Raw genomic sequence first — 26,093 nt, 5'->3', positions numbered from 1 at the left:
AATTTAATAAATTGAATGTGATCTCCCCGTAGAGCGAGTTTGGAGCTGATACAACCCCTTGCAGATGGAGCTGATAAGCATGTCTTTTGAACTGTTAAGCAGATGCCCAGCTCCAGTGCTGTACTGGGGAGCCCACTAAAATGAGTAGAAACCAGTGCAAGAATGCAGTGAGGCCTGATTTGCTGTTTTGCTCTTTTCCTTGTGGATTCCTTCAGATCATAGATCATGGGGTAATTGGCCAGGGAGTGGTCTGGGCGTGGTCTGTGTGTTCTTTGTTCTAAGTTGACTGCATGATGTGTCTCTCCAAGGCAGTAGGATCACAGGCGATCTGACAATTTGACCTGATGGCTGGCAAAACTTTTCCATGAACTTCCCATGACCTGCCCTTCAAACACACGGAAGGAGTGAAATTTGGTGGTGCCCTGCTGTGGGGTCATGAATTTTGGATGGTGCCAGCACAGTTATGCCAGTGCCTGCTGTGTAGTGTCTGTATTCAGAGGTATTTTTTTCCCTCTACACTCTCAGTCTCTGTTAGAGACTCAGAATTAGAAATGGGCTTTTCCTTTACACACTCTGTACTGGAGATGCAGAATGAGGAATAGCCTTTTCGTGTACTCACTTCGGCCTGTGTTTTTATTCTGTCTCAGGTGGTTGTTGTTAGTGGGAGGTGAATTGGCTGACTAATGTGGAGAATGCATTAAAAGTAAGATTCCTCTCTGGAGGACTTATTCAATCTGTTGCTTCTCATTAAAATAGATAAAAAGCTATTTCTGTGGATGATGTTAATGGTTTTGAGTTTATTTTTCAACATTTACAACTGTTGGCTGAAAAACATGCTAAAAAAACAGCGCATGTGGGAGTCTGTCAGTTAATCAGTCACTTAACTGACCACTGAATTGAATGCACCGAACAAAAGTGGCGCTGTCTCTCTTGTGAGATGTGTTGAATAATGTCTGTCAGTTGTTTTCTGTGTTAAGTTGGCCGGTGCTCTACAGAGGGGCCCCACCCACAGACCACGTACAAGAACCTGGCTGTGACCACTCGAATTAGTTAGTTAGGTTCAGATGCAGTCCTGTGAACGCAAGAGAAATGTATCAATACGGCCTGTGTAATTAAAAGAGCACAATGAGGACACTATTCGGAGGAAGAAGCAGCGGGCTGTGTCAGGGCCCTGCGTCTCTTTCTCTGGAGCACTGTCATATGAACTTCATGCTCTGGATCATATGATGAGCTGCAGGAGAGGGTGACAGGGGTGGCGTCAGCCATGGTGCCGCGGGCCGCTGCTGAGGGGTCGCGGACGGGGAGCGCGCTCTCACAAAGCCTGCCTTTATTGCCCCACACCAGCCCTGCCCACCAGGGGCTGCCTGTGGAGAGCCGAAAATGGAGTCCCCCTTTACACGGGGGCGCGCTACGTTCTGCCGAGGGGGGTCCTGAGGTTTTTGGCCCGCTTGCTTTTCTTTTGACCCAAGTTGCATTTTTTCAGGCAGTTCTTTTTTCCAGCTGGGGTCCACCTACCCTTCTGTTTAAATGCTACTGTAATGTTTCCTGCAAATCTAATGTGAATTTATCGGAGGGAATTATCGATTTGCATTAAGCTGGGATTTTGGATGGGGAACTTACCATAACATCATGTTGACAGTCTAGTTTTGATGCTGTTCTAATCTGCTGCTTTTGCAGTGTGCAGAGTGCAGTGTGCAGAGTGAGAAATTGAGCGTGTTCGCCCAGTGATGCGTATTTTGCGGTGCATTCCTCTGCTTTTTCCTCGTCCTCATGTGCTGTGTGAAACGGTAGGGCTGTGGAGAGTTTAAAGCTGTAGGTTTTGGAGTGCACGCCGGTGTTACTAATGCTCTTATTAGATTGTTGATAGTTAACTTGCACAGTCCTGCTAAGTCTCTGCCTTTTCCCTCCTTCCAAGACAGATTAACTCAATGATTCTTGATTGTCTGACCTGCTTAGTGGTGTAGTGATTTTTTTTTTCCTGCTGTGAAAATCCCTTCAAAGGTGCAGTTACCCTCTCCCTCTGGCATGGTGACCCTTCCTTCACATGGTCCACAAATAGTGTGTTTGGGGTGCACATGCTCTGTGCTCGACATGTTCTTCCATGGGTGGTTCATTGTGGTTTGGGTTCTTCTTCCAGTAATAGTGATGTCCCCTTCCCGTTTGGAACTGGAAGTCACACAGCACGGTCCCCCATGTACCAGAACAAGGCCATGAAGGCGTGCTCACAGTCCTGAGCAGAGCTAGCTGACCACTGCTGTGGACAGGGTGCATTTGGGTGACTTTCATCATACTTAATGTTTTTGACTAGAAGAGTGCTCTGCTTGAGGTGTGTAAGGCTATTCAGTTCAGGAGGGAGCTTGTTAAAAACACTGAATAAATGCACAGTTGTGTGGTCAGACGCTTGGGGCGGCGGGAACACAGTCAGCTCACGAGGACTCAGGTGATGCATCCCTGAGCCGATGCTTGATAATGCCGTCCCCCCCTGCAGGTCCACAGTCACAAGACCATCCTCAGCCAGCCTGGGCCTGTTGGAGCAAAGCTGTGAGGCTGTTCTTTCTTTCAGTTTTGGGAGCACTGTGCCACATGAACTAGGTTGTTTGCTCAACAATGTCATTTAGTATACTGTGTAAACTAATCGCATAAATAACAAGACGCATTTACATAATCATTAGTTAGGTAATTCCCCTTGTCGTCATGATTCCTGTTGTTTGGAAACCTTGCAATGTGTTTGAGAATGTTCAGTCGGTATTAGAAAAATAGACCGTGTGTCTGCTGACTTGAAAAACATTTCCTTTGAGTCACAAATAGGATTGCTGCATACTTATTAGTAATGTATTTCTGTTGTAAACTAAATTTAATTCATGAAGATTACAGTGTGAAGATGTGGAACTTGGAAAATTGACTGCTCTCTGGTGTCTGTTTGTCACACAGATATTAATGGGCTGTTTCTCTCTTTGTAGAAGAGTCCTCTCACTTTACTGTTTCATAGGACCACAGGGGGCCATTACAGCATTGGCTTGCAGTTATCTACCACAAAGAATTGCTTTCCCTGTTTAAGTGTCATTTGTGGGTACTGGGCTGCATTGTGGGAAAGGGGTTTGGACTGATACAGAAAAAGTGATGAATGGAGGTGGTTTAGGTGTAATAATACAGAATTAAAATGACAGAAGGAGGGGATGTTACATATGTATCATGTTCTTGAGTATAGAAAAGAAATGCATTTGCTCATATCATTTTTAAAGAGCTTCAGCACACATTTGTTTAGCTCTGGTTTAGTTTCTGGTATGCTGAGACCTTGGTTGTGTTGAACTTTGAAGCACTCGTCAAACCTGTTGATTTGTGACATTTCAGAACAGGATGCCAGGGATGCGAAAGTATGTTTTCTGGCACCGAAGCTTTTGCTTTTCACTCTGGTCACATGTTTAGGTTCTTGCCAAGGGCACATATCAACTGACAAAATGACAGACAAACTCGCTTGAAATAGACAAGCTTACAAATATTTACAGTCGCCCTCTTCAAAACGTTCAAATGTTTGGGTCGTGTGGTAAAGAAGTCATTTCATGGAGGTCAGTAAGTTACCCAGTTTTCTCCGCTGTTGCTGCCTGCGCATAAAAATATAGCTTTTGACCTCAGCCATATGCAAATCAGCCATCCATGTCCTTCTAAAGCTGGACGTGCCTTTCCACTGTGAGGCTCTGGTGGGCTGCATAAACCGAGAAGCTGAACACGCAGCTGAAGGCCTGCAGTGTGGTACTGAGTCATCCCATACGCACCCTGCTGCATGCAGAAACCACACTGATAGAGAAGCTACCCTCGGGAACCCACGCCGCTCTACGCCTCTGCCGCGCTATCGACGCACTACATCCTCTGGACGCCGGTTTTGGCTGACACTGACAGTGGAGACGGCGGCGTACGTGCGTTACGTCTGGTAACCCGACCCTAATGGGACTAAGGGGAGATCCCCCTCGGGCCTCAGCCTCGGCCTCTTCGGCGGGGGCCCGCGCTCACTGTGTTTAAGGATTAAGAGGGCGGCGCATGAGTAAGCCAGCCTGACCTCTGAGCTGATTCACTGACACCTGACTCAGTCGCGCCGCCGCAGCCGTGACACAATGTGCAGCGCTCACCAAAGCCTGTCCGCCATTCCACACCAAACGCAGGCAAGAAAGAGCAGTCTCCATTATAGCACGTGTGTATGTAAAATACATGCAAATTTTGCTTGTCACAACTTGTGTGCAACCTGCATGTTCAACCCTCCCAAACCCAGCAGCGTGCGAATACGAGTTGCTTCTTACAGAGAGGTCTGGGTAAAGCTAATGAGTAGACTTTGTCTCAGTCGTAAATGCTGCTTCTCCGTTTTATGTAGGAGGTAGACAGGCTCACATGACCACTGTAAAAGAAGTTGCACTAGTCAGGATGACTTGTGTTTGGATCAAGTGTCATCAAGTTTATACTCTGCTCATTATAGTGCAACTGCAGATGGCAGTGCCAGAATTATAGATTATAGGTAGATTTTGTTAGCCTTTCAAGCCAGAAAGGCTGAGAGATTTTTGTTTTCTGTTTTTTGTTCTTGCATAACACTGTACAGCATCCAATTTCATTCATATTTTCTGCAGTTATTTGTTATAGTCCATAGATGTGCATAAAATGCTTGCTGGTGGTCAAAGACCACATGCATTATGGCTGCCAAATGCATCTGTCACGTGGCAGTAGCTTTTCCCAGCATTCATCTCACCTATAGCACATAGTCATGGACATGGTTTTTGAGGCTGACCACATCCAGCTGTCCCCAGTGTAGCTTACAAAATGTTTCTTTTTATAAAACCTTTGCATAATATCACTTGATCAGGCTCAGGGTTAGCACATCTATTGTTCATTGTGTCTGCCTGTGTGTGAATACGTCAAAGCCACCAAATGACCCTGTTGACTCAGTTAGCTCACATGCATCAGACACAGGTTTCATGTCTGAGGACACATCCTTTTATAGCTCTGGCTCCCTGGCCACGACCGGCTATGGCCAGTATGGTTTAAAACACCATCTGTGTGGTAGTTCTTACATGCTGTATAATTTATCTGAAGTTTAGCTCTTTTGCTGTAGTCTGTAGATCTGTGAAGAATGCTTATCATAGCCATTGGTCCAAGGCTGTGTCCAAAATGGCCACCAAACACTTCTTACATGTCAGTATCCTCTGACTCATTCATCTATCATTTGCCGCATTTAGGCATGGGCTGTGGGATGTGTAACAACTGCTCACCATGGCACCAGTCCTCTGGCCACACCCAGACATGCCCACTGTGGTTGCCGAGTTTGACTTTTTCACAACCTTTCACTACAAAGCCTGACTTAATTTGACATATTTATGACTCAAGGTGTATATGAAATGATTTTCTTTGCTTTGATGTTTCTTTTCTGTTAATCCTCACCCTGCCAAACATGTTTGCACTTGTGTGTGACTTTTCACAACATTCACCTACTCTTCCCAGCCCCTGGTCCAGGCCTCTGTGATTCTGCTTTCAGACCTGCCAGCCCTCCCTGCCTGTGCCTCCAGGCCACTACATCTCAGTCAAAATACTATGGCCATGCCTGTGTCCATGTGCTGTCTGTCCCTGTCTCCCTGCACTGCCTTCTCATAGCTGCTTGCATGCATCTCATTTTGCACAATTAGCAGGGGGATTACTTACAGATGTGTGGGATTTGTTTCTTAACTCTTGGTTCCTGGCTGCATGCAATATGGCCATTACTAAGGACTGTCACCTTCTTAGCATTCACTAATCCATCTCACATTTGGCCTGTGTCTCAGGCAGGGTCGGTAGGTGTGCTCTTGACCATAAGCTATGTACCACACATTTAGCTTAACAGGCTTCAGCTTGCCTGCAACCTCTTGCTAAAATGTTTTATTTTGAATGTTTTTTTATTATTTTTTTTTATTTTAAAATTATTATTTGAATTGAAAACTACCTATTTTACAGATATGCACATGTTCAGATTATGTTTGACAGTTTAATGTGGTTATATGGGTAGCAATAAAAACTGGTGATTCAGAAGCATCAGGGTGTGTATTTGGAATTGTGACAGCGTTGCCTTGTCTGTGTGCATGTTGATATGATATGTGTTTGTGTGAACAGATATAATGTTATTTGTTCTGCATAAATGTGACATGTCCTCTCCTCTGTCTGTTTTGAGCAGAAGTTCATCGAGTTTGAGGACTCCCAGGAGCAGGAGAAGAAGGACCTGCAGAGTCGAGTGGAGACGCTGGAGTCCCAGGCCCGTCAGCTGGAGCTCAAGACAAAGAACTATGCAGACCAAAGTGAGTGTCAATCACACTCTCACACATTTACATGCATACATACACACACACACACACACACACACACGCACATATGTGCACGCTTGGACTCACTTACACCTACACTTGAACACACACACACATAACCGACACGCTTACATTCACACTTACACACTGTTACACTCAAACCTGAACACACACATGCTTACACTTACATTCAAACTTGAAAACACACTCGCATGCATTCACTCACTCGTATTGCAGCAGATTAGTACTAGTCACATTTTAGATCCATTTTGTAGGCAGTTTGGAATCTGCTTTCTCCATGTTGCTTGTCCTCTCACTCACATTATTTTACTATGCCATCCGCTCTCTGCTTTTCCCTCGAGCTTCTTTGTCTTACACCAATAGAAGTGAGTAAATGTATTGAAGACTTATTGTGGCTTGAGGGTGACATTAACTGGATTGCACCCACAAGGCTATTGTGTGAACTCACATGATAGGTTTGTGACTGCATGTACTGCCAAACTATGCCTTATGTAAGAGGATTACTGCAAAAAGAGTGAGAACGTATAAAAAAATCTTGAAACTGAAAAGCATTTTATATATGTGCAAAGTAGGCAAATTCTTAGTTTCTCTTCTCCAAGATGTTTGTTTTCTTTGTTCAGTGTGTCACGTGTAATATTCTTCCTCCTAAGAGTGTTTTATTCACGCTCCAGCTCATAGTCTGTCTTATGTACAGATACACGTTTCATGCATTAGACATTGTTTTCCCTCTGCTCAGCTGTAGCAGGTGTAGGTACACCTAATGGTCAGGCATCGCACATTCATGCCAGCGTGAAGGTTATGGAGCAGGAGGAGGAGCTGGTAAAGCACAGCCAAGTCACTTAGGGAGTACACAGACCACAGGCATCCACCACTGAGGTCATAGTCCCTGCAAACAGCCTGAGCTCACTAACACTGAGCTGTGGAGAGCGGTGATGGACAGCACCCCCCCTAGGGGTCCCCTCACTGTCTGACTGCTCCTTGTTTGTCTCTTTGCTTTAGGACCGGACAAACAGGGGACATATCTACAGTACGCTCCTGTATGCCATGTTCTCTGATTGTTCAGCTGGGTGGCCCTCATATTCCTTTTCAGTAATCTTTCTGCAGTTGTCTTCGTCATTAAATTATCCTTATTGGAGGAAAGAATGAACAACAAATGGACGGTCGCGAATAGACGTTTAAGGGAACTATTTCCACCACAGGGGTGCTTCTCACTATCACTTCGCCTGTGTCTAAAAATGGCTTTTAACGGTTTTTCTGTGGTTCCTCTTTCTGTCATTATCATGCCAGGCTATAGGGGTGTACATGCTGGAGACATGTCAGTGCAGTGAAATGCATGTGTCTTCTGTCTGAAGGAGTTGACACTGGAGTTTTACTTCCTCTTTTGCTTTTTCTGACGACAGTGAAAGTAGCATATGCTGCCAGCGTGAGGTGAGAAAATGCCCAGTGAAATCACTTCACATCTCAATCTGGAAAACACCAAACCGCTTGCTTCCTTTAACAGAGATGTCCAGGCCTTATCAGGCCTCTTTGGGTAGAGAATGAGAGGAGTGGTCAGAGGAAGTACTTTCTAACAGGGCACGGTCAGAAAAAGAGCCAAAAACCAGGATCTGGTAACTTAAGCATAGCGAGTCATTGTGCAAGGCTGGTAAACAAAGGCTGAAGCGCCTGCGAGCAGAAACCGCCCTGAGGAGTCCTGGGTAAATGGAAAACAGCGCTGTTACATTAGTGCTCTCTGCATCTACAGGGCGATCAAAACAGTCATTTACTGTCCACATCATCATCTGCGATGTCCTCATGTGACTTTCCTGCTGTTTCCACCAGAGATAGTCTGCAGCGCGCATTAGGTGATCCATCAAAGCCTGGGTGACCCCTTCATGACATGAACAGACCTTAACATCAGACCAGATCCCCCAGACTAGAGCTATACAAATCACATGGTTCACTTGGAAAATGTTAACTTTTGTATCAGAACAAATCTCCAACAAAGTCTTAAATGATGGCAAACCAAGCTGACATTATTAGACAATTCTAATGTGTTGATTGCTTGGAATGACATAGTTTACTGTTGACCTAACAAAGTGTCCAACAGCGTTTCAAATCAAATGTAGCTTCACAGTGTTCAGTTCATTATGTGAAGGGCCAGCAGAGCAGTGCTCTGCAAGGCTTAGTTTAAACCTGACTGCTAATAGGAGGATTATGGCGTTTAGTAATCTCTAAATCAAGCCCATTTAAAATCAGTTGAAAGATTACAGGGTTTCCTGTGTTTTGTATTCCCTGCTGGCATGAGAATCGGGCTGTGCGGCCTCGTGTTGAACAGGGGCCACCTAGTGGTTGTTTATCATGTCTGCAGCGGATAGTGAGATGGGTTTTGTGCTTCACTGTCAGATGGTTATTTTTTCCCTCCATATGTCAAGCATTGCCAAGCACATCAAAATTTTTGTTAATATTTTTATTTCTTCACAATTTAAAATGACATATTGTATGTGAGCACATTTAATAAACATTTAGAAAACTGGTTCAATGCAATGTGCAGTCACCGCCAGCTAAAAGCATTGTTTCTCATGCTGCATTCAGTCATCCAGATTTGATTAGGCACAATGCCTTTGCAAAGGGCATCCCAGAAAAATACTGCTATCAAGAAATGGAAACTTTGATATTGTGTGGGTTCACTTGCATAGATAACAAAAAGGAATAATAAAGCAAAAAAGCACTGGCGTGAAGACAATTTAATATTTTAAAATTTAGTTTGAAAATGATTTACAGTGTGACAATGTATTTAAAGAATCAGAGAGCGTAGTTAGTTTAAATGGTCCGGTTAGATGATCTGAGAGCAAGGACAGTCAAGTGTTATTGGTGGTAGAAACCATTTAGTATTTTTTGTTAAGAACTATTTGAACGCCAGCACATATTTCGTTTGTGGTTGAGTACACCCCCCACCCCTTCTCCCAGGATCCGGTGTGTAATGAACTGTGTACTGGGTTTATTAGAATTTTTTTAGCAGCCACTCACTATACAGCACTAAAAGGTTCTGTTATTCAGTGCTTTGTCACTTTAACATGTTTTGATGTAATAGTTCTTTTTCAGCCATAAAATGTTTTTATAGAGACAACCAACTGTTCCAGTTCTGAACATTCTTTTGTCATGTACTTTAGTCTGCCATACAAGAAGATGAAATGGAGTCTGTTTGATTTTTATTTTTAATTTTTAGCCACATTTTTGTTAGTATTTGGAGGTGAGAAGAGGTTTGCATAGGTTGCTAACTGATATATAAACTAATACTTGATGGTGTGCATTCGGTTTAATAGCTAATGACCCATCACAGCCAAACTTGAGACTTATTGTTTGACTCCCAGCCAATCATACTTTTTACCTGCTCTCCCTGATTTGCATATGGTGTGTGATTGTGCTGCAGCTAAGTGGTGTGTCTGCAGATGTGGTGGGTTGGGAAGTTGAATGATCAACAACCTCTCTGTCTTCTAGTCGGCAGGTTGGAGGAGCGAGAGGCAGAACTGAAGAAGGAGTATAACTCCCTCCATCAGAGACACACAGAGGTAAGGGGAGTGTGGGAGGAGGGATGTGTCTTTCATTACATTACACTGCATCATTGTCATTTAGCAGACGCTCTTATCCAGAGTGACTGATTGACAGCAACAAAACTTTTCAGAGCTGCTTTTGAATTTAGCTTTTAACAGATTTTCCCACATTGCGTCACACACAACAAAGAGGCAGTGTTCCATAAGAGTGCTGCTAAATGTTCCCTCTGTTCTTATAGATAAACATATAGATTTATGGATGTCATGTGTTTTTAGTGTAGTGGACCTTGTGTGTTAGAATGAAAATATGAATATGAAATTGTGATGGCAATGGCAAAGGAATGTAAACAGAGACATGTACATATACATTCAGTGAGTGAAATGAAGGATGCACAAACATATTGGATGGGATGCACACAATTGCAGCTGTACAGTTAAGAGATCCTCTTCTGTTTTCCTAGTGGTAGAACATTGAACAGAACCTATACCATTAAAGTTATTAAAGATTTAGGTGCTGCATTTGTACACATTTTAAAAATGGTAAGCAGCCCTCACTATATTAGCGATGGCTGTAATATTACATAATTATAAGGCTGTGTTGGATATTTCAGTTAAAACCGAAAGGTTTGAACTGAAATATATTCAATATATTCAATCAAAGCCTGTATAATATATAAAAAAGTACAAAAATAAATGTGAAACCCTTTGATATGTTGTGGCCTTACTATGACATTGAGTGAGAACCAAGGTAGAAGCTACATATTGAAATTTATGTTATCTCAACAGAATAAACCAATGATGAGAGGTACTGTGTACATTCATACATCATTGTCTTTTAAGGCATTCAGAAGACTTTCATTTTTTAGAAGCAGTTTTAAAATAGCACAGCTTTAGATGCACTGGATAATCTGTTCAGTGGTGTGTGTTATTAAAGGCACTGGGGAATTTGCAGTGAAGTAACACAGGAGGAAGAGTAAGATGGAGAAAAAGAATAAGAAAATGGGTCAGGTTCAGCCATTTATTGTGTTGTGTTGAAGTTATATGGTATGGAAATAAGTGTTTTTTAGCAGTTAGACCTCAAGATCATTGATTATTTCTGTAGGACACTGAAAAAGGACTTATCCCAGTGTTAGAGTATGGGTATGCCCTATCATCATGTGCAGTTGCAGAATCCTTTAGTTTTCAAGCATAAATAATACAAATGTAGAGTGTATTATGTATGTAAAAAGTGGAGGATTACTTCATCATCAAAACTGAAGCAAACACAATTTATTGCTTCCACTTTTTGTTGAAAAAAATTGCTAGTCTTTTTTTTTTTATTCCATTTAATTTTGTGTGTTGCAATTTTGATGAAAGTCCACATTAAGTGGTGTAGGCCTTATGTTTCCGTTCCCATAGAAACTGATCTGATATGCTTGTAATGACACTAAAGCCCAGAAGGTGGCAGCGAACTAAAAGGATAATAGGACAGGGTCATCTCATGTGGTTTACAGTGCGGAATGCAGATCCCATGCGGAAGCACTAAATGAAAAGCTCATCGTTTACATTCAGCCTCTTTGTGCATGTATTAGTGGAGTGATCTTAATGATATTTTCTTTCATTGGGTAAAGGCTTAGGAAATAGTTTCTTTATTTTCCTATTACCCTCTTGGTGTATTGCTCTTTTTTATTGGAAGTAGGGGATACATACATGTTATACATACAAATAGGAAGATATCTACAATGTTCCAGTTTACTGCATTAGTTTAACCCCACTCCTGAGCTAGCCTTTCACTATTTATAGTTGACATTGAGAGATTGCAGAGTGCAGCAAAAGGGGGGTGGGAGATTGAGTAAAAGAAATAGGTCAGGGTCTTGTCTTCCTGGAGCTCATACTATTTGTCTTGATGCATTGAAGTCCCCAACAGTCAGTAAGTCTTTTTCCTGTCTGTGTGCAGTACGCATGAGCATTGTGAGAGCTGTGTTAAATGAGAGCTCAGTGTCACCCCCATGTGGTCTCCTGGAGAGTGAACATTAACAGTCAGCCTATGGCTGAATGTATTTGTGTTTACACTCACTTATGACTGCCCATGGCTGAGTATGTGTGTTTACGTTCATCTTTTTTTTTCTAATGGTGGCTAGTAGTGAGTTTTCTCAGCTTGACTGTGTACCGAGTGTCCAGTGTTTGAGCAGAAACATATGTATTCCCTCTGCATGGGGGAAACCTACTGTACAATGATTTGTCCATTTGCAAGTCTTTGACTGTTGTGGCATTTTCAATCATGTATTTATGCTGAAATTCAGGATATTTTGATTTAATCCCTTTTTTTATTATTTTGAAAACATGCTTATTAATTTTGTACTCCGTGCTGACTAGTAGGTATGCCTGACATTACTTAGCTAATTTTTTTAGTCAGTCTTAGTATGTTAGCTTTTAATAATTTTCATTGTGAGAAAACATTTTTTTTTTTGATCTGCGGTTCTTCACAGCATTGAACACTGTTTAATAATGTCGTCCTGATTCATATGTATGAAGATGACTACTGAATGTAGCTTGCTGGCATTTCCCAGCAGATGTCAGGGTAGTTGCATAACAAGCCAAGAAAACTTTCACCCTGTCACAGGCTGATATAATGATGAATCTAAAAAAATACAAGTCTATAAGTATGCTTTCTTTTGGGTCTTTCCTGGGTCTTCTCTGCTGTATGATTACTGTTATAAGGCAGAATGACAATGCAGTTTCAGGAATCAGATTTTACATTTGCTGCAGCATTGCCAGGGACAGCTGCATGCACACAGAATACAGTGCAATTCAGTCCGTTATCATGAGCCATAGTATAAAACTGTAGAAAGCTTTACCTGCAGTTGAATGTGTGCGATGGAAATGATGATAACAGGATAATGAGCATTAGAAGACAGGCTGTGTGTGTGTGTGTGTGTGTGTGTGTGTGTGTGTGTGTGTGTGTGTGTGTGTGTGTGTGTGTGTGTGTGTGAAGTCATGCTGCACCAGGGTTCAGTACCAGAAATCAGTACTTCCAGTTTTGTTCTTGTGTGCCAGTTGTCCTGCTCATGCGTCCTGGTCTCAATCAGAAGTTTGAGTACAGGTGATGACACATCCGAGAACATGAATGGATGCATTGCCGACATGGAGATACAGCAGCTTCAGTACACACACATTCTGCCGAGGCCTACCGCAGCTGTCTGCAACCTCACCCATTGACTCTCCTCACAGATGTAATGGAAATGTTAGTCATTGTGTTTAACCCACAAATTAAGCGTGTTGTTTTTGGTGTTAATTGCAGATGATTCACAACTACATGGAGCACTTAGAGCGCACAAAATTGCAACAGCTGACAGGAGGAGATGCCACTGAAACTGCGACTCTGAGCAGAGTCCGGTAAGACAAGATATCTGTATCCCAGTTTTTCTGAATCTGTCTGCTTCCAAACATTCCCTGCCATTTTTGTTTTAATGTCACTTTGTCTAATTGTCTGTCACTGTCTTCATATGTGCCTATTCTTCCTGTGTGTGTGTTTCACCTGTTTTCAGTGTACTCATCTCACCCTTGTTCTGACCTACTGTATCGATGCTCTGTGATATTGCGACTGGGTCCTTGGAGATCCTCCATGCAGGTTTTCCATTTGCACTAAAGCTGATTCATGAGCCTGTCTGGGAGAAACAAACAGCCAGAATCTAGTTTGCAGGCATTCAGAGGTCCACAGATAGATCTTGCGGAGTGAAATGAGACGTTTAGGGTTTATTTCCCCCTGCAGGAAAGAAGTACAATAACAACCGGCTTGTGTGTTTACATTCTCAGTGTGCAAGCAGGATTATTAAAAATGTGTCTGTTTTTTCTCTTCTAATACTGAGCTCTGATGCGCTCTCTCTTTAATGGGGAGGCTTGTCTCTATCAGGGAGTTGGGCTTCACACATCACCACCCAAGGCTGTAATAACTCTGCTGGATTGGGACTGTATTACTGCTGCCTGCAGATTTTATTTCACTGATGCGCTTTATGTGTGAAGATTGCGGGCTGGGGAGCGGAGTGATTCGCCTTGTGGCGATTTTAAATATAGAAGAACAACTCCTACGCACAGTGCATGAAGCCTTTTTCGAGATGTAGGTCAGTCAGGATCTCATCGCATCTGTCTGTGACTTTCCCCTCATGCTGTGGGGCTTTAAGCCTGTTGAGTGGGTACAGAGCGGAACAGAGGAGAGGCTTGTGGTGTTCAGGAAATCCAGTCCGTCATACCGAGTGCACGTGCTGTGACGCTTATCCGCTGTTCATAAGATTAAACTTCAGTTTGATCTGGAAATGGCACGTTTAACATGGAAATGAGGCCACGTGAGTCATGGTAAATTTTGTAAATGGAGCTGTTTTTATTTTCCCCTGTTTTGCAGCTTTTGGAGGGCAGTAGCCTTTTCCAAGGGTTGATAATTTGATGCTGGTTATGGTTCTGGGTAAAGTGCATAGTCAGGTGTGTTTCTTCATTGTGGAAACATTCCTGTCAGCAGTCCCGTGATTCAGTTTTGTCAATGTCATGTTAGCAGAGAGCATTTGTGCTTCAGGAGCACAGCAGAGCCAGAGGGGGAGGTGACAGTGTGCTTTCTGATACCACTGAATCTAACGGTCCATCTGTTTGCACAGGATTATGGGATTATTGATAAATAGTGATTCAGGAAAAGGGTTCTCCATCCGCTGTTTTAAAATGGAAGTTTACCGTTTCACCACAGGCAATGGCAGCAAAGAGACAGCAATTCTAAAGTGTGAGGGGAGAGAGGATTTCTGATACAGGTGACAGAAAAGGTTCTTGCTTTTTTCATTGAAAACCTGTAAGGTCAAAACAGGATTAAAGGATGGAAATTATATTAAAGCCTTTAGCCAAGGATATGTAGGAAGCAAGCATGTGAAAACCAAAAACCACTGTCTTTAGTAGCAGAGCTGGGTTCGGGTTGGGTATGCCCTAGAGCTAGTGTACTCTGTAACTCATTTATATTTTTAAACTGTATTTTTTTCTCCCACATTTGTCTGCATGTGGCACCATACATGTATACCAAGCATCTGCAGGTGGATGCAGATGTATTTTTCTTCCCTTGCCTGGATGAATGTGCTCTGGAAAGCACCTACTTGGGGCTTCAAAGACTGTTGGACTTGGTTCTCTGTTTTTTTTTTTTTTCTGTCCTCCCTCTCCTCTGAGCCAATGAGCTGAGTGGGAATGCTGAGGGGAAGCGGAATAAGTAATTAGTTTTCTTCTGTGCCGTTGCTGCTTCAGCACTGGTGCTGAGGAGAGAGAGAGAAGGAGAGAGCGAGAGAGAGAGAGAGGGAGGGAGGGAGAGAGACAGAAAGAGAGAGAGAGAGCGCAAGCCTGCTGAAGAGAAGGGAGAGAGATTGTGTGTCTGGGCAGGGGAGGGAGAGGGAGGAAGAGATAGCGACAGAGGAAAAAAGGCAAGCCGGAGGCAGATTGAGACAGTGGCAGCGAAGCTTGGGCGCTGTTTCACGCTGCCGATGATGTCACCCCCCTGCCCGCCGCAGAGCTGAGTCGCACGCAGGCTTGTCGCGCCACTGCCGCCGGGATTGTTTTCGTATCGGCGCACGCATACCCCATGGAGCCGGGATACACCCACGTCAGCGCTTGGGCTGGCCCCCTCCTCCCCTCCTAGAGTGCGGCGCTCCACCATGCCAGGCCAGAGCCATGAGCCCGGGGTGCATGCTGCTCTTTGTGTTTGGCTTTGTTGGAGGGGCGGTGGTCATTAACTCCGCCATCCTGGTGTCACTGTCCGTCCTGCTGCTGGTGCACTACTCCGTCTCCACTGGCCTGCCTGCGCTGACGCAGTCGCTGCCCAGGATCGTCAGGTACGGCGCAGCCACTCTGAGGCTGCACCTCTCCTCTGCTCTCCTCCCCCCCCCCCCGCACTCCTCTCCTCTCCTTTTCTCTCTTTACTTTTCTCTTTGCCCTTCTTCTCTGCTTCTCTATTTTCTGTGTCCCATCTTTTTTCTTTGCTCCTCTTTTTCTTTCCCCCTTCCTTGCATCTCTCTTCCTCCTCTCTCTCTCTCTCTCTCTCTCTCTTTCTGAGTGCGCTCCCTGTGTTGTCATTGCTGTCAGCAGGCGTACATGCTGTGGCGCCCGACCCTCTGTCAGGCAGGATGGAAATTCTTTCTGTCACTTTTGTCCCTGCTGTTTGCCAAAGTTGACACAAGGGACAAGGTACAAGCATTTGAGTGCCTGTGAAATTGGCATACTCTGAGAGACGCTTAAAAATGGCTCACGGCCTCAGCCGGTGAGTTAGAGCAGATATTTCTCACAGGAGTACCTAAATTAAAAGGTGGCGGCCGCATTCTGTTCTCCTCCCCTCTCTGTTGTGCGACAGAGCCGTGGCACAAAGGAAGGCTCGCTGTCCCGTGTTTGAACTGCAGAGCTCTTTCTGTCAGGATCAGGGTCATTGTTGTGTGTTATTGTTTGCAAGGTGTCACTGACTGCTGCTGCTGCTTTGATTTGATCACTGTGCTTTGGACACGGGTGGTTCTTTACATTTCACCTCCTCATTCACACTGGAATGGGCTTGTCGAAACAAACCCAGTAAACTCGGTTTGCACTCTGAATTCCATTGAGATTGACATGAATATACTGTACCCGGGGAATTTCTCTGAAATAATATGAGGCTTATTATTACTTATATAATTGCCATCATTTTACCTTTTTTAGGCCAGTAGTTCCTTGTGAGAGTTTAATGAAAATTAGAAATTGAAAACCAGCAACTACTTGTTGTATGAACTTACTGAGCTTGCACAAATAGATGGTCTTTAGAAGGCTGATTCAGTAATGTTCATGTTCAGTTTGTTTAATCACACATTTTCCCTGGATCTGATATTTTTCACAGAAGATGCATAGGTGCCCCTCAGTGTTGTTGTTCCTGTCTTTTATCTCACATCCTTTTAGTTTCCATTTAGTCCGGGTTTCACGTGATCGCATCAACTATGTTTGAACAGAGAAGTCTCTACCACTGAACAAAACTGTAGGAAGTGCTTCATGTTTGTACTGAAAAGTCTGTGGAAGATGATTACTCAATGAGGAAGCTGGGATAAATAATCCCTTTATGTGTCAGTGTTTGAACACTGTTGGATTAGCCTCCTTCAGTTTTTGCACAAGCAGTCCGCTTTCATTCGAGAGACGGTTTGATTAGATCATAGCTGCTGTAACCAGAGTCGCTCCCTGAAAGAAGCTGAGTGTTTCGCAGACAAACGCCAAAAGGGCTTTTATTAAAAAGCACCCCTCTATTAGACGTGATTTAGCCTGACGCCTTTGTGAGAGTGGCTGGATGGAGACCAGTGCAGGCCTGATAAATGTGTTGGCTCTACCAGGGGACTCGGAGCCAGGGGATCTGGCTCTGACCTGAGTGAGAAAGTCCAGAGGACGGGGGGAGGGTTCACTGATGATGTGGGTAGATATGAATTACCTTACCTCGGTGAGAAAGTGCTGGCCTGATCATAATTGGATTTCCTTCATTTTGTTTAATGTGCAATATTTTGTATTTCATATGTGTTCATATTTCATTGTGGTCGAAACACAGTCTTAAACTGCTCAGAGGAGCAATGGTGGGAGACACACATCCATTAGAAGGTATCATAATCGTCTTAAATAATGAATTGCTGCTATTTTAGAATTTTTGAATGCCATGGGAATAGCTAAAACTTGTCCAGAGGTCTGACGTCAAGAGCTTAGTTTCACTGAAATCACAACATGTTTTTTTGTGCGGTATTTGGAAGCCTCACCAATTTTTCATCTCCACTCTGAGATTTACACCGCTGTTGAAACAACATGGAAGCCTGCCTATTTGTTCCACGTGAACTTCTGTGCCCGTGGCTGCAGTATCGATGAGTGTACGTGACAGTTTCAAAACAGCAGAGTGTTCTGTTCTGTTATAACTTTCAGCTTTGATCCATGATGTAACAATGCCGTTGATGAAGTTGTCCGTTTTCAACAGGAGCTTATTTACAGAGCGGATAAAGTCATGCTTCATCACTTACCCTGATGGATTGTCACTTGGGCAGTGGAACAGATTGCTTCCTGATCTCTCTCTCCCTCCTGTGTCTTATGGGTATAGCGTATGTTAGGCACTGTGGCTGAGTCTGTCCTCACATCTCATACAGTAGGTCCTTTTCAGCTTGGTGCTCCATGCTTCCAAAGCCAACTTGTAGCCAACTTGAGGTGTTCTCTACAGACATGATCTGCTGGCACAGTTCTTTTTGTTTTACTTGGGTCTTCACCCTAATGGACAAACATGTTAAGGTTTTATATGGGATGCTGAATGCATTGACCACTGCTGGGGAAATGTCTGGCATGTGCAGAGTGGAATAGAGGGGGAGTGTTCAGGGTCACAGGGAGGTTCTCAGGATTGCGTGCTCTTCCCAGCTGCCCACTTTGAAACTGAGAAAATTAAAACTTAAGATTTTGCATTGTTGTTCCCTCACACCAAATCCCTCTGTGATCACTTAAGTACTGTGACATAAGGACTTGCTTACTTGTGTTACGGCTTTTTTTCCCACGTTTCAGGAGAGTTCGAATGTTGCTTCTGCACATTGTGCTCAGGCCCATTTCCAGCCATTTTTCTTTATTTCTGCTAATCCTGCTTATGTTCCGGGCCAGACCGAGCCGTGTCATGTGACACAAGTTTAACGTCAGGCCAGGCGATCCCCCCTCCTCCCCTCCCCTGCCCCCATCCTGCCAACCCGGCGCCGGGTGCCCATTTAGATCAGAATGTACAGTCAGCAGGTTGGGCCCAGTGTTGTGTTGAATGGACCAGCAGCCCCGCCTCACCTTCCAGTGCAGGCCAGAGAGAGGAGACTCCACACACACTGTAGTGGGGAAGAATGCGCAGAGTTTTGCTAGACACCAGTAGTGAAAAGCTGTGGAAGAAAGGATATTACACATTTAACGTCTGTTTCTTCTTCAACTCCAGACAGCAGAGACATGTTAAATGCTCATTTGTTTTTGTCGTGGCTTGATCTGGACATTTCGACCTGTATGATAGGGTGACCTTTGTTCTTGTTGCTATGGAGATCACACACAGGATTTCCACGTAAGCGATGTCTTGACAGCAGCCTTTACAATAGAGCAGTACTGTCAGTCAAGTGAGGGAAAATCAATGAAGTCAAAGGAAAAAAAACTGCATCTGTTTTTGCCTGTAGTTTATAATCTTATAATCTTCTTGCCTGTAGTGTAAAAGTCATAAATGGTATGGCTTTGTGTAGATATAACCTTTGTGTTTGTAGTCTAGTTATGACATTGAGATGAGTGCCCCACATGGTCATGCATGTTTGTGTCCCAGACTGTTGCTGTATGTAAGCCATCCCCAATATGGAACATGGGGTATTTGCCTCTTTAACGTGTTAACTGAACAGTTCCTCACACTCTCTCCAAAAATTGATTCAGCATTTTTTTTTTATTGTGTGTCCAGGAAGGAGCGGCCTGTGTCCTTGGGAATATTTCCACTGCCCGGGGGCGAGGCTGTCCTTACCCCTGAGCTCCACAGAGAGACGGTAGAGACCCCAGGGACAGACACCTGGAGATACAACGACCTCAGCCACCCGCGCTCCAACACGAGTCTCAAGGTGCGCGTGCCAAGTGGCCTCTCGTGGGCTGTGTCACTATGTATTTACAGGAAGTCTCTGTGTTCTGCATTACCAAACAGATTGGCATCTTTGCCATCCTGCTTATTCAACCTGCTTAGCTGTTGATTGATCCTGTTTTTTTCCCCTCTGGCATTTGGTCTCTAACGTGTCCAAACCTTTTGATATGCGTAAATAAATAAATTATTTTTCATTGGATCATTGTACCATAAGTGCGTCTTTATGATGAGAACTTAAATGAAACTTTCAGCTCTCTGTCAGTGGATGAGTTTATGTTAAATTATGTATTAGATAAAACAACGCCAATCCATGCCAACTAAGCAAACTAAGTTCAGGATAGGAAGTAACTTCTCTTTTGTCTAAGTTGACAGTGGCATCACTAGATGACATGATTAGCACAATGATTTGTTATGACTGTAATTGTAAGTTAACTGTTCATTTTGAAGACATTCTGATGAATTGCAGTAAAATGTTAGTCATTCCTTCACTTAAGAATCAGTTAGAATCAGCTTAGATATGTATTAATTGTGTGTTAGTTTGTTAGACGTAGTCTTAAAACATCTTTAACTCGTAAGCATTTTAAAAAGACCTGGATTGCATGTACTAAAGAATGCAGTTAGTGAATGGTATTTCTCTTCTGTAAAGCTCGTGAACACATACATTACCTCTTCCAGTACAGAACTGAAATATTTTCCCCGACACTTTAACCTTGGCACGTTATGTGGTATTGACAAAATGTCCAAGATGGAGTCAGAACATCCAAAATCTTCAGCCAGGTCCCGGAAGCACAGGGTATAAAAGGAGAAGAACAACTGCACGCTGGGATTAAATGCTCCCACAACAAGTTTAATGTGAACAAGACAATATTTCAGTGAAACTGGTCTTCATCAGGTCTTGACAAAATGTCTTCCACATTCCCACAGTCCCTAATGCTTGCTGGCCAGTTATTGTAAAGCCTGACTTTTACCACCAGGCTAGGGCTGGGTGATATAGCCATCGCGATATATCAAATAGCTATTTTTAGCACAGTAACCGCTATCCCCAGCATGTGACGTTAGGTTTCTTCCTGTATTTTTTTCCCTTTAGTCAGACCTGATGCGGGAGCACACCTCCAGTTTTCTGAGGCTTCCGGGGGAAAAAAATGCCATTCGTATCTATTCAATGTTGATATCACAGCAACAGCACTATGCTGCTTCCATGTGGTAGATAGAAACACATAGCTACAAAGATAAAGAGTGAAAACATATGCTATGTGTTTTTCAAAGCTAATAGGGAAGCTAACCAACATATAGATACAAGTGATATTTTTCTGCCCCGGAAGCATTTCACTGAACTTTGGAGGTGTGCTCCCGCATTCGATATATATTGCGGCAGCTATATCGCCCAGCCCTACACCACGCCTAACTTGACTTGGAAGAGGAGCTCACTGTGTTTGTACTGAGGACTTGTGTTAGAATAGCCCTACTTTTTCCAGAAAAGAAATAATTTTCCTATTTTCCGAAATGATTTATGTGGGTTGTCTCTAAAACAGATTCTGTGTAGATTGGAAGTGAGTTTACTTCCCAGTCTCCCTATGTGCTGTAAGTGTACAGATTTAGCCCTGTGTTTGTGACATTAGCTTGTTGTTGTGTTACATGAGTATCTATATTATAGGTGGGATGAATGGCCTGTTCTCATGCACTCATATTATCTTCACACAGTTTTCCCAGCTTTTTCATATTGAGAGACCTTGTGTTGATTCAGATTACCACAAAATGGTGGTAATTGGGTATGGGGGTTGTTCAGATTTTGTTCAGGTCTGGATTGAAGCGATCTTTGTGTTGAGTTGAGGTTAGTTGTGTGTGGAACATATGTAAAAGACATGCACATTTCCAAAGGAGGCAAAGCCTTGAAGGCGGAAGGTTTGTGTCCATATGCTCTGAATGCCTAAGCAGATTTCTGAGAAATGGCCAAGAGCCTGGGGAAGAAAAACAGTGGGCATCAGTGGTGTGTTTTAGAGGTGTTGGAACAGGGACGTCTCTGTACCAGAACAGCCGTTTTCTCTTCAGATGCACAAATACCTCCTGAGTCTGGCGCACAGAAGCCAGGCTGTCAGGCCCCTCATGAATATTCATTGGGATGGGGCACTCATTGTTATTTTCCTCTTGGGATTTAGTCACAGCTGTGAAGTGCAGCGGGGATGCACTTAAAATTTTCTTTTATGTTCACCTCCGTTACCAGACAAAGATAAGCAGATACAGTGATACATCAACTTTTCTGCTGTTTTTTAAAAATGTTTTTTTCAAAAGTGGTAGTTGAAGATGGTAATTGAATGCACACAAACGCATCACGCTCAAAATTGGCTCATTATGGGCAGAAACATTTCTAATGTCCTTTGACTTTCTTTAAACACGAGGCATCAGTATATGTATCAGTATGAATTTCAGTCCACATGTACATCCGGTAGACCAGTGGGTGTGCCAAAGAAAGGTTACCAGCATGACTGTGCCTTCCCCCAGTTGTTGGAGAATCTGTTGATGTGAAAGCCTCTTCATTGATTTATCACAGTAGGAGAAAAATTGATGTGACTGGTCTTGTGAAGATCTGACCTTGAAACCACTCTGGCAGAGCCGCGGGGGGAGTCAACGAAGCTCTTCTAGCTGACATAAGATGACATGCATTTTTCCCCTAAGAGATCAGGTGGCATGGGCTATCTGTATCTCCAGATATCCCTATTGAACTATCTGGAGTGCCCCTCCCAGACACATCCAGCAGTGTCTGTCTTAAAGGCCGGAAGTCATCAACATCAGTGACGAAAACAGAGCATGAACGCATTTTGTTACAAAAATCTTTCATGCCTGTGTGTTTCTGTAGGCTTAAGAGTAATGCAGCTATATGACGTTTAGCTGAGGGAGAGCCTCATTATGGTTTTTGATTTATTATGATTATGATTATAATTATGATTATTATGATTTACATTTTCGTACTGTATTCCTTTTCCCCCAAACAACGAAAGTGGTTTCAAAAATCTCCACCCTTTTGTAGATCAACGGATGTATTGAAAGTTTCTCTGAAAAAAAAAAGACCCATATTCTGTGCAGAAATGCTGTACAGTCTAACATTCTTTCTGAAGCAACCCAAATTCTGCAACACAAAAGAATGTTGGAGCATGCTGTCTTTGGGATGCATTATTCACAGCCAGCCCTCGGCAAAACTCCCACTAAAGAACAACAGGATCTCCTTTGTACACTTTCACTTCTATCTGACATTTCTATCTGATATTTACAATTTCAGCCAAAGGTATCCATACTTTTAACGATTGCTTTATAGTGTAGGTTCATGCAGTTCCCAGCTCTGTATATTTTTGTTTTTACTCCTATTCAGATGTGTCAATGACCTTTGACTTTGGCATTCTGTCACAGGCAGTAGGCGGAAGAGTGAGGCAGCAGAGTTGGTCTTTGTTTTGTTGTCGAGGTTTTATCTGTCTCTCCTGAGAGGAAAGACAGGCTGTGTTGTGCTGTGATTGGTGGGTAGTGGATGCCATGGCAACAGTAGGCAGTGATGACGCTCCAAGCACACAGGGTCTGAGAGGAAACCCTTCAATCCAGCTTTGGCTGGAAGAAAGTGAAAGTGACATTTCTAATCACTGTCAGACGATAAATTCTGTCATTTCATGTTAGGTTTCTGAAAGATACACATTTTCTGCTGTATGTACAGTGTACACATTGTTTTCGAACACCTGTTTCAAGGTGACTTTTAGGGGATCATTGGTAGTCTGCTACTGATTAATTTTAAGGAAGTCCCCTACAGCATGCAGCTGTGTGGAGCCCGTCTTACATGAAAGTGCCTGGTGACATGGGGTGTTCACAGTAAATGGACGGTGAAAGCTGTTTGCTCAAAGGAAGTTTTGCCTTTGGATGGAAAGAACTGTGTCCCCTTTGTGTCAGCAGAAAAGGGATCAAAGCCATAATATTCCACAAAGCTCCCTGATTGTCTCAGCTTCCCAGATGTTTTTTTGACCTCTGCGTTGTAAACAGTATTAGCTTTGTTTATGTAACATGGCCTGTTCTGTGAAAGAAAAGGAATGCATCAAAGATGTATGTTAGCTAATGTCAGTAACCAAAACACTCTTCTTAGCTAATGGGAGACAGAAAATACACTATTACAGTGTGCCTTGTTTAAAATCTCATTCATGATTTGATTCATAAGAGTAGTCAATGTCTTTTAAAAAGCGTCTTTCTCGTTCCTGATATTATGGCTTCCAAGAACTGTTTTTTTTCCCCAAATATTGTACTTCCTAGGTGGTTTGGAAATTGGCACAAGATAAGAGATTCACTGTTTTCAAATTCTAATGCCGTTTTTCATTAATCATGTGGCTCCAGTTAGTGTCAAATTACCTGGCCCATATTGATTCATTTAAGGGGAGTTTGTTTTTAGTACAGCATGATTCTGTCCCAGTGGTTTTGATGACCAACTGCACTCAGTTCTCACATCATGTGTTACAGGCAGAGTGCATCATATGTGCTATTACTAGGAAACATTCATGGCTCTTTTGGTAGGTTGGTATCTGAACTGTCTGATTTATTTTGAAGTGATGATTACTGTTGCATCATTAAAGCTGTCTGTACAAATAGACTGTTCTTTTAGTAAAAATAAAGCAGTGTCCAGCTAAACCTATTCTTTCTTTGCATTACAGGAATTTAAACACTTGCTGTTATATGTATAATGTGTTTTGTTTCTGAGATGTTTTTCTGAATCGTTTCTCATCCTCAGTCATCAATTTCACAACGGATGCAAGAGTCATATTCCAGCTTCACCTTTGCTACCTACAGTGTTTTGACCACAGATGCCTTGTTGAGCTTGCCAGGGTCCATTTACGCTTATCTTGCTGTTATCCATATGGAAGAACCTATTAAAATTATATATGTATATTGTTGTCTTTGAAAGCTTCGTACAATGTGATTTTTACTTGAACAATTCAAATGAAGAAAAAATCATCTGCACAAGTACACAATTGCTTGGAAGTATCCATGTACAGAATGTTGTAATTGTAATGGTTCTTCTGCATGGTTAAGTGCAGGGCTTTTGCTTTCATTTTGTGCCGTTGGTGGTTGGGGTGGGTATCGTCAGTATTGACAGATATCCTCTACTCTTTTTACCTGTACTGTAATGAGCTCCTTTGCGGTGTGAATCACAGACACGCGTAGAGCGTGGTGATCTACTGTGTGCTGGATCCACACTTCTCTAAAATATGCATTTCACTGTAATTCTCTTCCCCAACCAGTTGGAGGCAGAAGATTCTCTAAGAAAAAGGGAGGGTAAGAGTTCACAGGAGACTTGGGGGAATTCGCTGGCTGACGAAAGCAAGGTAGTTTGACCTGTAGACGCAGGAAAAAAAAAAATCAAGCGCTGTCAAGAACGTTCTAAGCTGCCACATGTTGTATGGCCTGTAGTTGTCTTTGCTGTGTCGTTTCATGAAAGCTGCATTTCTTTGAGTCCACGGACTGCTGCATGCAACCATGGAGGTTTCCATGAATTTGCCATTAGAGTGGTTGTACACATGTACATCAAATCCTGTAGAAACATATATAAAAATTAGACAACCAAAACAACATTGATTAAAGTTTGTCTTTTGTGAAATAACACAAAGAGAGTAAAAATGTTCTGGTTGCATGCAGTGCATTTTGTCTGGTCAGCCACATTGCATGGGACATCACTCACGCAGTGTGGTACAGCTGCCACATCATTGATGTGAACATCAACATCAAGCCAAAATGGGTAGAGGCATCTTACAAGCACTAATACCTAAGGAAAGCTTTAATCTTTGTGTCCTCAATCGAGTAGCATAGAATTAGCGCAGTAGATATCACCTTGGTTTTCTACCTTTTCATTGATTTGTGTGTAATGTATTTTGCTTTCTAATCCTGTCGATTTTAACTGTGTCAGTCCTTTTCATGGGACTGAAGAGCTGTATCAGTGTAAATTGTGCTTGCGTTTCAGTGAACAACACACAGTGTTGACTTTTTTTGGTTTGGTTTGGGTCTGTGTTATTCATGTTGTGCATATGTCTTTGTGAATGCTCTGTTAGTACAGTGTTTCATATCTTTTGGTGGTGTATCTCTTCCTGTGTGTAGTTACTGTGCTTATTACTGTGAAATTCATATTTGTTCTCAAGAGTGGTCTGTATCTTGTGTCTTGGATCTGCTGTATGAGCTTATGAGTGTGTTTGAGGAGATTCCCTTTTCCTGGACAATCAAAAATGGTTCCACAGTCAGTACTCTTTCAGGGTCAAAGATTAGATCTTCCCATTGGTTGAATTTGTTGTCATTTTATATATGGCAACCATTATCTTAAAAAAATCTAAACAAACATTATAATAAATAAAAAGAATACAACAATATTGAATTTAATGTTTATCAGTGGCGAACCATGCCTATCAGAACTGGGCCCGCTGTACCTCCCCAAAAAAAAAAAAAAATCACTAACGAAAAATACGGGGTGTCCCTGGCCATTTTTCCACTTTAGGCAAAATATAATTTTACTATAATTGCGTTGTTCTAGTTACATGCGCGCACACACACACACTATCGGACATCATGGAGACAGTCACTTTATGTGTGATCTGATTTAGGCAACATTGCCAA

At 42.8% G+C, this 26,093-nt stretch overlaps 1 protein-coding gene across 20 annotated transcripts in view; it reads left to right on the top strand.

Annotated features, from left to right (window-relative positions):
* Positions 1-26,093, top strand: part of spag9b (sperm associated antigen 9b) — a 54,818-nt gene that overhangs the window by 10,140 nt on the left and 18,585 nt on the right. For 11 of the 20 annotated variants that reach the window (XM_036543859.1, XM_036543851.1, XM_036543927.1 and 8 more), the window contains exons 2-6: positions 6,185-6,305; positions 9,813-9,883; positions 13,146-13,240; positions 19,299-19,452; positions 24,734-24,817. In XM_036543859.1, coding sequence (XP_036399752.1) covers positions 6,185-6,305; positions 9,813-9,883; positions 13,146-13,240; positions 19,299-19,452; positions 24,734-24,817 — 525 coding nt within the window. Of the gene's footprint in view, positions 1-6,184; positions 6,306-9,812; positions 9,884-13,145; positions 13,241-15,233; positions 15,697-19,298; positions 19,453-24,733; positions 24,818-26,093 lie in introns of those variants that run through there. The other 9 variants (XM_036543968.1, XM_036543919.1, XM_036543960.1 and 6 more) reach the window with 3 other exon arrangements.

Source organism: Megalops cyprinoides, chromosome 1 (assembly GCF_013368585.1).
Source record: "Megalops cyprinoides isolate fMegCyp1 chromosome 1, fMegCyp1.pri, whole genome shotgun sequence".
NCBI classification, from domain to species: Eukaryota; Metazoa; Chordata; class Actinopteri; order Elopiformes; family Megalopidae; genus Megalops; species Megalops cyprinoides.
The sequence above is the reverse complement of the archived record's forward strand: the minus strand, read 5'-3'. Positions and strand labels throughout refer to the sequence as shown.